Raw genomic sequence first — 14,153 nt, forward strand, 5'->3', positions numbered from 1 at the left:
ACTAAGACTGCATTTCCCTGAAGGTCAGCTTCTTCAGTCTAACAGCTCCCCTTCCCTTTGGTGTCCACGACGGGTCCTAGGGTTGCCATCAAGAGAGGTCCCAACTGTTTTTAGATCACAGCTTTTAGAAGCCGCTTCCACAATTGATGTCTTGAGTATGGTCCATTTAGATTTCATATCCCAGGCTTGCTGGATGGGCACTTGTATTCAAACCCACTTTAATAAATTGGTGTATATAACAGTTAGGATAAATAATAAGGTTATCATGTGGCTAATTGATGCAGGAGCTTTAGACAATTTTGTAAGTACTGCATTGGTAAAATCTTTATACCTATCATACTATTTAAAATTCAAAACCAAAGTTCTATAAATTAAAAGTAAACTGGGAATCCCAGAGTTAAGCACCAGCCTCTTACATGAAGAACATCTCATTTTCTTTGTAATACGATTCTCTGTTCCTGAGTTAATATTGGACTTAAAAGGCACAATCCTATTATTGACTGGTCTAATTGAAGCATTGTGGCTTGAAGCCAGTTCTACAAAACTCATTGTATACAGTACGTACTGTCACTAATCAATATATATATATATAAAAGTCAATGTATGTGTGTGTATGTACAGTATGTATGTTCCAGCATCACTTCCGAATGGCTGGAGTTATTTTCATGAAACTTGGTACACATGTTTCTCATTGGTCGACTAAAAATATTGTAAGGTGAAATCAATTATAACCCACCCTCTTCTGGGTACGGTGGGGGATGATCTTGCAGTCTTGTATGCATGTTATCATTCATTTGACACTTGGAGCGACCACCAGATGGCAAACTGGAGGTGACTACCAGCATTCTTTATGTTTGAGCACCACCACGCCCTTGTTGCTTTTGAAATTAAATAGAGTTGGCTAGTTCAGAGGATCAACTGGATGATAACATATATACAAGACCGCAAGACAAGCACATTAGTGAGTCTTCATTGTTTGTTCATTTATTTTTATTTTTAAAGTTGTTTTTTTTTTAATTATATTTTTCTCAAACAATTAAAAAAAACACTTTATTTTCCTCCCAGCCAACACTGGGTATTTCAGCTAGCACATACTATTGTATGTAGAAACATAATAAACTACAATTAGAATATTACTACCATATTGACATGGTTAATTAACAAAAATCTTTATAGAGTTACCTCTTTATAGAAAATAGACAAGAATATCTTTCTACTTATTAACAGATGCACCAGTTTCTAAAGAAAGCATTGTCTAAACCTGAGATAGGACAATGGTATCCTACAGTTAGGTCCATAAATATTTGGACAGAGACAACGTTTTTCTAATTTTGGTTCTGTAAATTACCACAATAAATTTTAAATGAAACAACTCAGATGCAGTTGAAGTGCAGACTTTCAGCTTTAATTCAGTGGGGTGAACAAAACGATTGCATAAAAATGTGAGGCAACTAAAGCATTTTTTTAACACAAACCCTTCATTTCAGGGGTTCAAAAGTAATTGGACAAATTAAATAACTTGAAATAAAATGTTCATTTCTAATAATTGGTTGAAAACCCTTTGCTGGCAATGACAGCCTGAAGTCTTGAACTCATGGACATCACCAGATGCTGGGTTTTCTCCTTTTTAATGCTCTGCCAGGCCTTTACTGCAGCGGCTTTCAGTTGCTGTTTGTTTGTGGGCCTTTCTGTCTGAAGTTTAGTCTTCAACAAGTGAAATGCGTGCTCAATTGGGTTAAGATCAGGTGACTGACTTGGCCATTCAAGAATTTTCCACTTCTTTGCTTTAATAAACCCCTGGGTTGCTTTGGCTATATGTTTTGGGTCATTGTCCATCTGTATCATGAAACGCCACCCAATAAATCTGACTGCATTTAGCTGGATTTGAGCAGACAGTATGTCTCTGCACACCTCTGAATTCATTCGGTTGCTTCTGTCCTGTATCACATCATCAATAAACACTTGTGTCCCAGTGCCACTGGCAGCCATGCACACCCAAGCCATCACACTGCTTCCACTGTGTTTTACAGATAATGTGGTATGCTTTGGATAATGAGCTGTTCCACGTCTTCTCCATACTTTTTTCTTGCCATCATTCTGGTAGAGGTTGATCTTGGTTTCATCTGTCAAAAGAATGTTTTTCCAGAACTGTGCTGGCTTTTTTAGATGTTCTTTAGCAAAGTCCAATCTAGCCTTTCTATTCTTGAGGCTTATGAGTGGCTTGCACCTTGCAGTGCACCCTCTGTATTTACTTTCATGCAATCTTCTCTTTATGGTAGACTTGGATATCGATACGCCTACCCCCTGGAGAGTGTTGTTCACTTGGTTGGCTGTTGTGAAGGGGTTTCTCTTCACCATGGAAATGATTCTGCGATCATCCACCACTGTTGTCTTCCGTGGACGTCCAGGGGCCTCATGTATAAATGGTGCGTACACACAGAAATGTTGCGTACGAACGTTTCCACGCTCAAATCGCGATGTATAAAACCTAAACTTGGCGTAAAGCCACGCACATTTCCACGGTACCTCATACCTTGGCGTATGCAATTTCTCTGCTCGGTTTTGCAGACTAGCGGCACCCAGCGTCTAAGCAGTGATACTGTTCCTGTGTGGTTACCCTTTCTTTCTTAGACCCACATTCCTGACGCAGCTTTATAAATACACTGAAATTACCTGCATATTGTTTATTAGTATAATGCATCTGATTGTAATTAACCTGTAGCAATATAATGGTCCAGGGAATAGCCATAGTATTCCAAATACCATAACTGCTTTAGCGTTGTTACTCTCACTGCATCTTGTTCTTCTTTCAGCTGCTCCCGTTAAGGGTTGCCACAGCAGATCATCTTTTTCCATATTACTCTCACTGCACTGAGTATTTATATCACTGTATCTGAGTGGGGAATCACAGCAGCAGCTGATCGGAAAGAGAATTATTGGTATACAGTTTCAAGCACACACTACCTCAGCCACGACAAAACGCGTCAAAGTCTTTCCTGTACGGACCTCGCGTTTCAAAAACAGTTTCATCCCAAGAACTATAAACGCACTTATAAGTACAATTACCCCACTGTAAACTTGCACTACAGTTATAATATTGCACAACCTGCGCCACTTTATAAAGAGCATATGATGACGATATCATATTTTAAGATGAAATGCAGCAAAATATGTTGCTTATAGTATACAGATAAAACTTTAACTTCATTTAAATAATCTGTATTGTTAATAATTAAACATGTGTGGACACGGTGCCGCAGCGCTAACTAGTTCATGGATAGCTCCTGCCTTGCGCTGTATTATTGCTGGTGCTGACGCGACACTGGAAGGATAGACGGATAGAATAATTAAACATGTACTATGAAGATATTTCAATGTTTCTTAAAAGTTCTGAAGAATCGGCGTTCTAAGCTTACAGATGGCTTAACATCTATTACAGAGCTGATTGTGTGGCGATTGGGTATTTGGAGAAAGAAAAGTAAGGACAGGAATTGGAGGTTAGTATGTTTGAAAGAGACAGTACTTCTGTAATAAATTATTTCATCGAAGGTCGCACATGGCGCAGCAAGCCTCTTGCGTGAGATATGAACAATCACTGCGCCACCGTGTTCCCATGTTTAATAACATGCTTTCATTCCTATCATCATGAAAAAGATATCACATGTACATCTCAGTATTTTAATTATTCAGGGAGCTGTAACATCACGAATGTAATGGATTCTGTGTCCTGTCGGAGAAAGAGAAAGAACGGAAGCACGTAGTGATTAACACACAGAGCACATACGAGAAGATCAAACACAAAACAAAGCATTTAACGTGCTACTTGAGAAACTAGTAAAATAAACGATTTTAAGATGAAGTTTATGATGTTCTACTTTAATGACAAAATAAAGTACGTGATTAAAGTGGAAATTTCGCGATTAAAGTTGACATTTCCTGCTTTTTTCCCCACTGGTTGCCTATTTTTTTTCTCTGTACCCTAATAAGCTTTCATATGACACTCAGACGGTCCGCTGCGAGTCGCCTTTTCACGCCAACTTTGATATGTGACTTCTTTTTTATTTCAGGCACTGTGCGACTTTGTGAACTTGAGCTTTCGAGTTTCTCCGACACTATGTCACTCGATCAACTTTCTTTTGTTGATTATACCACTGTTTAAACCAACAAATAGTACGTTTTTCCTTTGCCTCCAGTTGGTATTCGCTGAAATTCTTATATTTTCCCCCGTGCTTTTCCCATTATCTTTTCACAGAAGGCTATTTATATCGATTTGCATATTCAAAGAGGCATAATTCTGGGAGGAGTTGGGGCGGGACAGAAGGCGCGAGCACATGCGTTAAATCCCAGTCAGCGTGAAAAGTATGTAGTGGAAGAACGTGAAAGTTTGCGTACGCACAGATTCATGCATCTGGATTTTTCTGTGCGTACGCACATTCCCGCTTTTGTGCTTACGCCATGTTATAGTGTGAGTTCTACGCACGCCATTATACATGAGGCCCCAGGCCTTTTTGCGTTGCTGAGTTCACCAGTGCTTGCTTTCTTTCTCAGGATGTACCAAACTGTAGATTTTGCCACTTGTAATATTGTAGCAATTTCTCGGATGTGTTTTTTCTGTTTGCGCAGCTTAAGGATGGCTTCTTTCACCTGCATGGAGAGCTCATTTGACCGCATGTTGTCTATTCACAGCAAAAGCTTGCACATGCAAGCACCACACCTCAAATCAACTCCGGGCCTTTTATCTGCTTAATTGATAATGACATAACAACGGACTTGCCCACACCTGCCCATGAAATAGCCTTTGAGTCAATTGTCCAATTACTTTTGAGCCCCTGAAATGAAGGGATTGTGTTAAAAAATGCTTTAGTTGCCTCACATTTTTATGCAATCGTTTTGTTCACCCCACTGAATTAAAGCTGAAAGTCTGCACTTCAACTGCATCTGAGTGGTTTCATTTAAAATTCATTGTGGTAATGTACAGAACCAAAAATCAGAAAAAAGTTTTCTCTGTCCAAATATTTATGGACCTAACTGTAGGTTTAGATAAAGGATAGATGGAAATATTGACAAAGCGTAAACTGTATTTTAAGATAAGTTTAATTGTGTATTTAACAAAGGTTGTACAGTGAAGTTTGATGCTGCCGTGACTTTTTATAATATTCTAACATATACTGTCATAGAATCATACAGTCGCGAAAAAACGAGGAAAGCTTACATACAATGAGAGCTAGACAGCTACCATCTTTTAATCTGGTTTATAACCACTAGCACACCATGCTTGTCCTTTGTCACCTACTTAAACCCCTTAATCCTCCTTTCACTCTGTGGATCATTTTGCTAAGTGGAAGCAAATGGATGACTGCCTCCCACATGGCTTTTCAAAAGAAATTACTGTGTACTTGAGTCTGCTGACAAATCACATTGGTAAGCAAACCATTTCAAGGATACTAATCCAGTTTATTTTTAAGTGTGCCACTTATGTAATGGGTACCATTCGAAGATTTAGAATAACAAACTTAGTGTCACGTGTTTTATTGCTCAGTAACAAAGGATAATTATTTTTGTATTTGTGAATTGCAATTGCTATTCACATCCAAACAAAAATAATTACACATAATTTAATCAAGAGACCAACAGTTTACTTTGATTCTTGGTTTTTCAATAAACGTTGAATATATGAAAAATATAGAATGTTGCAAATGTTTAGAATCTAACTCAAAACATGACAAGCAGTGCAAAGGACCTATTTAAGTAAATATTTTACACAAAATTGCATTTTTAATATTACCCCATTTAGTTTGTTGTGGTGGTTGAGAAATATTTTTAATCTTATGTTTTCATGCAGAATAGAAGGAAAGATTTTATGATATAACATAAGCAGATATTGAAAAATGCTATAAAATGGCAAAAGATGTTAAAAAGTCCATGAAAAAAAAAATCTCACAATACTTGTGTCACATAATCTACATTTCAGTCAATCTTTCATATGCACAAAATGTGCAAAATGAATGCTTTTTTGCTAAAATATTGCTAAATTATTAGATCTGGAATAATCAGCTTTATGCTCATGATGTGAGCTGGTTATTCCAGAAGTAATGATTTAACAATATTTTAGCAAAAAAGCATTGGTTACTATTGGCTTCTATTATGAAATAAACTTCTTCTCTCCATTCTATATAAAATCATTATTTTTATTGTCATTATTTTTAATCATCAAAACATAATATTCCAATTTTCTTGACACACATTTGAATTAAGTTGATTTAACTTAAACACATTTGTGCATAAAGCTCTTCCTCTTTTTTGCAAGGAAAGAAATTTTAAGAATTTCTGTAAATTGACTTTGTTTTGAATGCCATCAGTTTAGTGTGGTTGTGTAAGTTGAGTTATGATACTTTTCTTTTAATGCCCTGGCACCCGACATCACAGAAGCCTTTTTTTTCTTTGCTTCCAAAACAGCATGGTAGTGTTTATTTTTTGCAAAAAGTGCAATCAACCAAAACAAATGAGTATTTCTTAATCTTTATAGTTTGTGTTGATATATTATAAATGGTTATTTGAGTGTTTATTACATCTCATTTATAAAAATGTTTTTGTCATTATTGAATTAACCTAGGTGTGAATTACTTAATTTAAGCAGTAAATACCACATATTATTTAAGTATAATTTACTTAATTTATTTAAGTGGATAAACATGACATTAAATAATTATCTAAATCCCAAAAGTTGAGTGAGTGAGCTGCAATTACGGTACTTAAAAAACTGTAGTAAACTCTACCAAAAATTGTTGAGCTGATACTACTAAAAACAAATGGCAAATAAAACATAAACATACATTTGTGGGTTTACATGAAAAAAATCACTAACCTCCATCCATTGTCCAACCCGCTGAATCCAAACACAGGGTCACAGGGGTCTGCTGGAGCCAATCCCAGCCAACACAGGGCACAAGGCAGGAACCAATCCCGGGCAGGGTGCCAACTCACTGCAGGATACACACAAACACACCAAGCACACACTAGAGCCAATGTAGAATTGCCAATCCACCTAACGTTAATGTCTTTGGACTGTGGGAGGAAACCGGAGCGCCCAGAGGTAACCCTTGCAGACATGGGGAGAACATGCAAACTCCACGCAGGGAGGACCCGGGAAGCGAACCCAGGTCTTCTAACTGCGAGGCAGCAGCGCTACCACTGCGCCACCGGGACGCCCAAATCACTAACCTTTAAAATGAATTTCAAAAAGCCATATTTTTTTCCGTGTAGTTCACTGTTGCCCTTCTTCTGCAGCATTTATATCAGGGCTTGTTACCTGTGTGTAACACTTTAAAATGCTGTGAAATAAATTTGATTTTAAAAATGCTTGTATAGTTCATTTGACCTACCAAAATTAATCAGGTCAGCCGACTCCATGAATTCTTTTAAAAAACAACTCAAAACTCATCTGTTCAGGAAGGCTTTTAGCTCTACTTGACTTTATTACCTTTCTCTCAGTTTACTTCTCTGTCAAGATGCCAATGTAACCTGTATGTGTGTGCGAGACCATCAATTATGTTGTCTGTTTTTTTTTCAGAATTTACTGTCTTAATCTTCTTTATTTATTTATCTGGTTTGTACAATGCTATATACTGTATATTCTGCCGTTCTTTATTATATTCTGTAAGTGCCTTGAGCATGGGAAAGGCGCTATATAAATAAAATGTATTATTATTATTATTATTATTTTATGTGTCTTTATGATAGACTGCATCATAAAGATTTATTGGCTATCCTATTTTTGTGCCAAGTGAAAACTTTACTTTTATTTACTGTTCTTGATACCATTTTTTGCTTGCAATGTACTTGTCACTTAGAATCATTTTTTTTTAATCTGTGATATTCACAACACATATTCCAGCATAAATCATTCTTCATTTAACAGCTTTAGTTTGTTTAGTGTGAAGTCAATTCATGTGAAATTTTTATATCATACATTCAGCATTAAACAGCACAGGTAAGACTGTATCCAGTGTCATACAATAAGGTTCAGAACCTTTGAACAGACAGACAGACATATAGACAGACAGATAGATAGACAGATAGATAGAACTGCATTTGTCCCAAAGGGGAAATTTGTCTTTTTATGGAAGCTCTTTAAATAAAGAAATACAGAGCTTCTGTAGATACACTGATAGTTGATTAATGACTGTTCACTGACCTGCTTTTACTTAGCTGTGCTGCTTTTAATTGAAATGTTTTCACTTTATAATAAACAACTAATTCTGTGAGATGTTCAGAACTGTATCATTTAATGCTAACACTTTTACTTAAACTACATATGATTCACTGAATTGAATACAGTATATTTAGTTAATGCTAAAGCTATCCAACACCATATTTTACAGTTTTTTTTAATGAAAACAGCATTGAAAATCTTTTGGAAACAGATTTCAAAAACACCAGAATCATATAATTTGTATGATAAAATGTACAGATTTAAAGTGTGATATTTCTAAAATAATTCCATATATTTAACTGAAATAACAAAAAAAAATTGATCAGATATGCCTTGCCAACCATTGCCTACTAGTTATCAGTAACTGTAAACTGGTATTCACAGAATGTAAATTAACATTTTACATACAGAATAGGCAATTTTCCAACATCTCTTTTTGTGTGTTTTTCTCTGGCTACTCTGGTTCTTCTCACATATCCTAAACACGTGCTTGTTAGGTTAATTTGTGACTTTAAAAACAACCAATACAACTCATTAGCTCCCCTTCCAGGTATGGTTCCTGTCCAGTCCAAAGGGCTATCTGGATATGCTTTGGCCGTGGTGACCCTGAGTTGGATTAAGTGGGCTTGAACACAGATATTAAATGGATAGGGAAGTGCAATGGTAGCACCACTGCCTCCCAGTAAGATAACCATGGTTTGCATACTGAGTCCTCACTGTGTGGAGTTTGCATGTTCTCCCCGTGTCTTAATGGGTTTCCTCTGGAAGTTCCAATTTCCTTCAACAGTCCAAAGACATAAAGTTTTCATGGATTAATGATGCTAAGTTGGCCATAGTGCGTGCGTGCAAGTGTGTTTACCCTGCGATGGACTTGACGTCCAGGGTATTATTTTTGCCTTGTGAATGTTTGTTGCTAGTATAGGCTCCAGCCGCCTTTGGCCCTGCTCAGGATTAAGTGGGCTTACAAAATCATATACTATTAAATGGACAAATCTAGTGACTTTCTTTAAAGTCACTTTTGCTATACCTGCTTCATATGGAAGCCTTGAAAGAATTATTGAAATGGAAGGTTTTTGACAGTATATTGCCTGAACACCTATTAAATCCATCCATCCATTATCCAACCCGCTATATCCTAACTACAGGGTCACGGGGGTCTGTGTGTCAAATACCAGAGATTATATATACATTTAATAGCTTCATGTTTATAGGTCTACAAACATCATATTCATAAAAAAGTATTATATTCAGAATGTTTAAATATAAACATACAGATAATGAAATACAGTCTGTGCTGTGGATCATTCATAAATAGTGGTAACACACAATGTATATAAAGATTGTGATACATAAATATGAGAAATGTTTTAACAAGAACACTTCATTAATCCCAAAACAGTTGACTTTCATTCAACTAACATACTAAACAAATGTTAAGAACCTAAAGAAATCCCAAGATTCAACTTTCACGTAACACATTGCTTAATTTGAATTGAACATCACATGCTTTTTGCATGAAGACTGCTTTTCTACCATTTATATATTAAGAAACATATTTTGGAAGTAAAGTTTTATGAGCAAGGAGTAGCAAAAGTGGTCACTGGTCAGCACTGCTACCTCAATGCTCCAGAGACTGTGGCTTGTTTGTGAAGAATATGAATTTAAAACTTTGAGTACAAATCATATTTTTTTCTTCTGCTAAAGTAATCTGAAGCATATCTGAAACTTATATAATTGATTCCTACCTATTCTAAGTATATAAGAATGAACTTTAACATTCATGATTTATAAGCAGCATTTAATGTTTTTTTCAGAGAGTTAAAACAAACCAATGAACTTTAAAAAGGAATACAGGCATGTTAGCATAAAACTGGCGTTACTAAACTCACCCAAATCATGCTGCTGTTGCCAGATGGAACTGTGAAAAGCAATGTGGCATCAGCTATTTACATAACTGGAAATTAGTAAAAATAATAATTCTTTAAATTTATATAGCGCTTTTCTCACAACTCATAGCACTCTCCACACAGGGAGGACCCGGGAAGCAAACCCACAATCTCCTTACTGCAAAGCAGCAGCACTACCACTGTGCCACCTGTGAGGATACTATATAAATGTAAAGAATTAGTATTATTAAAGAATTATAGGTAGAGTTCATTACAACCAACAGAGTAGCAAATTTCACAAGTTGTATGCACTCTCTAGAAATAAAGTAAGCCGGACAGGGATGTCAATTACCATTTGTTTATTTTCATAAATGACCGAAATGTTTACATTAACCAGGCATGACTGCATACTGCAAAAATTGCGAAAGAGAATAAAAAAAAATTACAAGTGTTTTCCACCTTTCCACATTCCCCTGACTGAAACAATTAGGATGCACCTAGTACGACTTGAGCACATCACTGCAAACAAACGTATACAAGCTTTATAAAGGTACGGGTTGTGCAATGGACAGATGGACTAAGGTTTTTTTCACACACTACATTTCAGATAATTTACATTAGCGTCAACTGGACAAATACAAAAAAAGAGAAACCAAACGAAGGTGTTAAAAAGGAAAGATTGACGGGGGGGGGAGGGTCTGACATTTACAGATGTGCTGTAACCACGCGAAACCCTTTAAAGAAGTAAAATAAGACCTTATGGCAGCTGAGTTAACAGGTATCTCAACCTATCGTTTACATAACAAGTGAACGTCAGGAATGAAAGAAGAAAAACACAAATCAGAAATTGTCTATTTTTAGCAATAAACCTTCCTTAATCTCTAGGGATATGTGTTCTTCGTCTTTATCCCGACGTAAATCCCGACACATCTGTCCGTTGTTTATAATGGATCGTAAAGCATTTTTAAAAAGGCGGGGGTAAATCACAAACAAGACAAACATTTCAGCGCCTGACAGCCATTTTCTACGGTTGGCTCCCGTAACTGGCGAAACTATATAACCAGAAGTGATCGGAAAGACCATCCTAGTCTTACCATTGTTAAAAGTCACTCCCCTATCGTATCGCTGTCGTGTTTAAAAAGCATCAATCCTTTACGCTAGTATAATGTACAGTATCTGTCCAAAGCATGCTTCATTCGCTTTCTGTTTCCTTGTATATTTTCTTCTTAATCTGAAGAAAAAATAGACTGTCTTGCTGCAGGCGCATTCACCAGATAAAAACAACTTCTGTCATGTACACGAATCAGACAAAGATGATCTTTGTGTTATAAATGTAAAAATGGGCAAAAGTAGCTAGCCCCTGAAAGGTCAAAGGACAATAACATTTTATAATCCGTGACACTGTAAACACTGAGAGAGTTCAAATATATTTAGGAGTTCAGGATAGCTGTATAACTAGAACTGCTAAAACTACAGCGATGATCAGGACGGCCGTGAATATGATACCAGCCAGAAGGCGAGTTATATCGCAGACGGACTTATTTTGCTCGTTTAAAGAGATCATGCCGACAGATGAAGCGCCGACACTAATAGTGGACTGCAGCTCAGCACCGGGGTCCTGTTTTGCTTCCACTGTCCAGTTAGGAACGTTCACCTTCATCTCCATCTCCATCATCATTTCGCCCACCTGGTTTATCTCATTCTCTAAGTCTTTCAAATCAACAACGTCGATGTTGCTGTCTGCTTCGTATTTCATATTCTGAGCGCTCATAGCCCTGGCAGCCACACCAGTTGTCCCGCCACTCATACCTGTCTGAATGAGATTCCTTTTGGGTGCATTCAGCTGGAACTCCTGTCCCATCTCCAATGCCTTTCTCATGTCTACCTCCAGGATTTCCATGCACGTTGTAAAAATAACCCATAACCTCTCATATTCGACCCGATCGTCCTTGCTAATGGTTTTATCTTTCAGGAACACAGTGAGTTTATTCCGGTTTGCTACTGCCAAGTCCTGTGCCTTTTTCCTAGTTTTCTTTAGCTCTTCTCTCAAGTTCTGCGAATCAGACGTTCCTCCGATGGTTACAACCAAATGCCGGTAACAAGCAGCCACTTTGTTTAATGCCTCCAGGAGCGCTCTGCATTCTTCCTTCCCCATATTAATAACGTATCCCGGCCTCTCTTGGACAGGCCTGGCAGTCTTTACAATGTGAGGGACGTCTCATACAACAGGTCTTTCAGTAACGGAGTTTATTTTAAAGCTGAACACAGCTCCAAAGTCCCTCTCGTCGATATCGTCGGATTTGCTCTACCTCAGGAAGCATATCGAAACAGATTATAATCAGGTTTTGAGACGAAAGCTTAGTCCCATCCTGAGTAAATGCCTTTGATAATGTTTCATTACATGGTATACGGTTTAGGTAAAAACAGCTTGCCAAGCACAAGAGGCTCTGCGCATTAGATTGACGAGCCGAACTAAATAACACCCAATTCCAGAAGCATGTGCTCTTTCGAATAATATCAGATACGTCGATCATGTATTATTGCATTAGTCACCCAGGCTAATTATGAAAAGTTAAAATTCTGCCGTATATATTAACACTCTTGTCATTTCTCCTGTTACAGTAAAATCCAACTCAACGAGCTGATCCTCTATTTAAATAGCACTAAAACCTGCGGCTCAGTCACGTGACCCGCCTGTAACGCTTACAACCAATGCTACTAGCCTATCTGAAATCAAACCAGTAGAATAAAAATGAGCCCTTTTACCTCGACACGTAATTGGTTAGATTAATTGTCTGTCTACAAAGAGTCAGCAGATGTTTGGTTCTTTCTTGTTGTCTGTCAAACGTAACACTTTCCTGTTGTTTGCGTCCTATTCCTGTTCAAACTTTGCAAAACCGGTAGTGCTAACAGGGTAAACTGTGTTACAGTGCAGAGTGTTGGAGTGAAGTTTAACATTTAGATGAATTGGTTTCGGTAATATTAAGAGGTAAGTTGTTACAAAATTTTAATTTTAAATCGTGGATAAGGTGTGTACTGTAGTTTGACGGCATTGTCACCTGCAGGATGTCACAGTGTGTTTTATCGGTGTTGTAAGCAACACACTTGAGTTTTGTCTTCAATTTGAGACCCCTGCTTGCCGACGTGATACGCGCGCCTATCTGTGTATCTCTTGCGATTTTTGCACGCGTTGAAATGCAAACTATTAAAACTGTTTTTTTTCCCCAAAGAACGTCTTTTTTATGATTGAGCGTCATGGTATACTGTATGTGCAAACACCGTGAGTAATAATTTTATTATAGAAATTCACATTTCTTAATATCACTTGAGGTTTTCGTTTTTGGTTAACAAATAATGCTCCCGTCGTGCCTCATCTTGGAACTGAATAGGCAGCGATCTTATTACCCTTCACTCAGTTATATTTATTTTAATACGTTTCTTTTGGATTGTCATTGGTTTTCAAGTTCAGTATTTGGACTGAATAGGTTTTAAAGTTCAGTCCTGGGATTTCCCTGTGCCTGCAAGTTTTAGCAACAATCAGATTCGCTTTTTTAAGCTGTCCTTAATGTAATTGCTAAATGAGCTGAATTTTTCCGACGTTTTGCTTTCATTAAAGTACAGGAGTGGGGAATTTTACATTCATAAACATTTAATACATGTTTATAATTTTTCCCATAATTATAAACTTGTCATTTTCTTTGTAGTTAACTTTTTTCCTGAGGAGTTTTCTTTGTTATTTGTATCCTAATGCTGATAGTTATTTAATAGTGGTGAAGACACCATTACAGACACCAGTTTTTTCTTTTAAATTTACATCCGCAATGATTGGGTGGGCCAGAGCCTGCTTGGTCCACATATATGGCTTTGCCTCCAATTTAGATGTTTTTTAAACAAAAGGTAAATCCAACACTATGAAGTTTGTGAGCACATAATGGCTTTTATTTAAACAACTTAAAACTTACTAGTTATGAAAATTGGTGGGTCTGAAAACGTACAGCCACAGTTTTCCACCCAGGACTATGTTTAGAAAGTACTGTTAAAGAGAATAGATTAAC

At 37.0% G+C, this 14,153-nt stretch overlaps 1 protein-coding gene across 1 annotated transcript; it reads right to left on the reverse strand.

The window, feature by feature from the left end:
• Window positions 1-10,442: 10,442 nt before the first annotated feature.
• si:ch73-167i17.6 (regulator of G-protein signaling 9-binding protein) lies at window positions 10,443-12,774 on the reverse strand. The gene has a single exon (XM_028810069.2). The coding sequence runs from the start codon at window positions 12,251-12,253 to the stop codon at window positions 11,537-11,539; it is 717 nt and encodes a 238-aa protein (XP_028665902.2). The 5' UTR covers window positions 12,254-12,774; the 3' UTR covers window positions 10,443-11,536.
• Between the last annotated feature and the right edge of the window lie 1,379 nt (window positions 12,775-14,153).

This window comes from Erpetoichthys calabaricus, chromosome 9 (genome assembly GCF_900747795.2).
Source record: "Erpetoichthys calabaricus chromosome 9, fErpCal1.3, whole genome shotgun sequence".
In the NCBI taxonomy this organism is placed as follows: Eukaryota; Metazoa; Chordata; class Cladistia; order Polypteriformes; family Polypteridae; genus Erpetoichthys; species Erpetoichthys calabaricus.

What these genes read in the sequence shown, in the direction of transcription:
- si:ch73-167i17.6 (XM_028810069.2), bottom strand. Translation starts at nt 12,253, where the DNA reads ATGGGGAAGGAAGAATGCAGAGCGCTCCTGGAGGCATTAAACAAAGTG.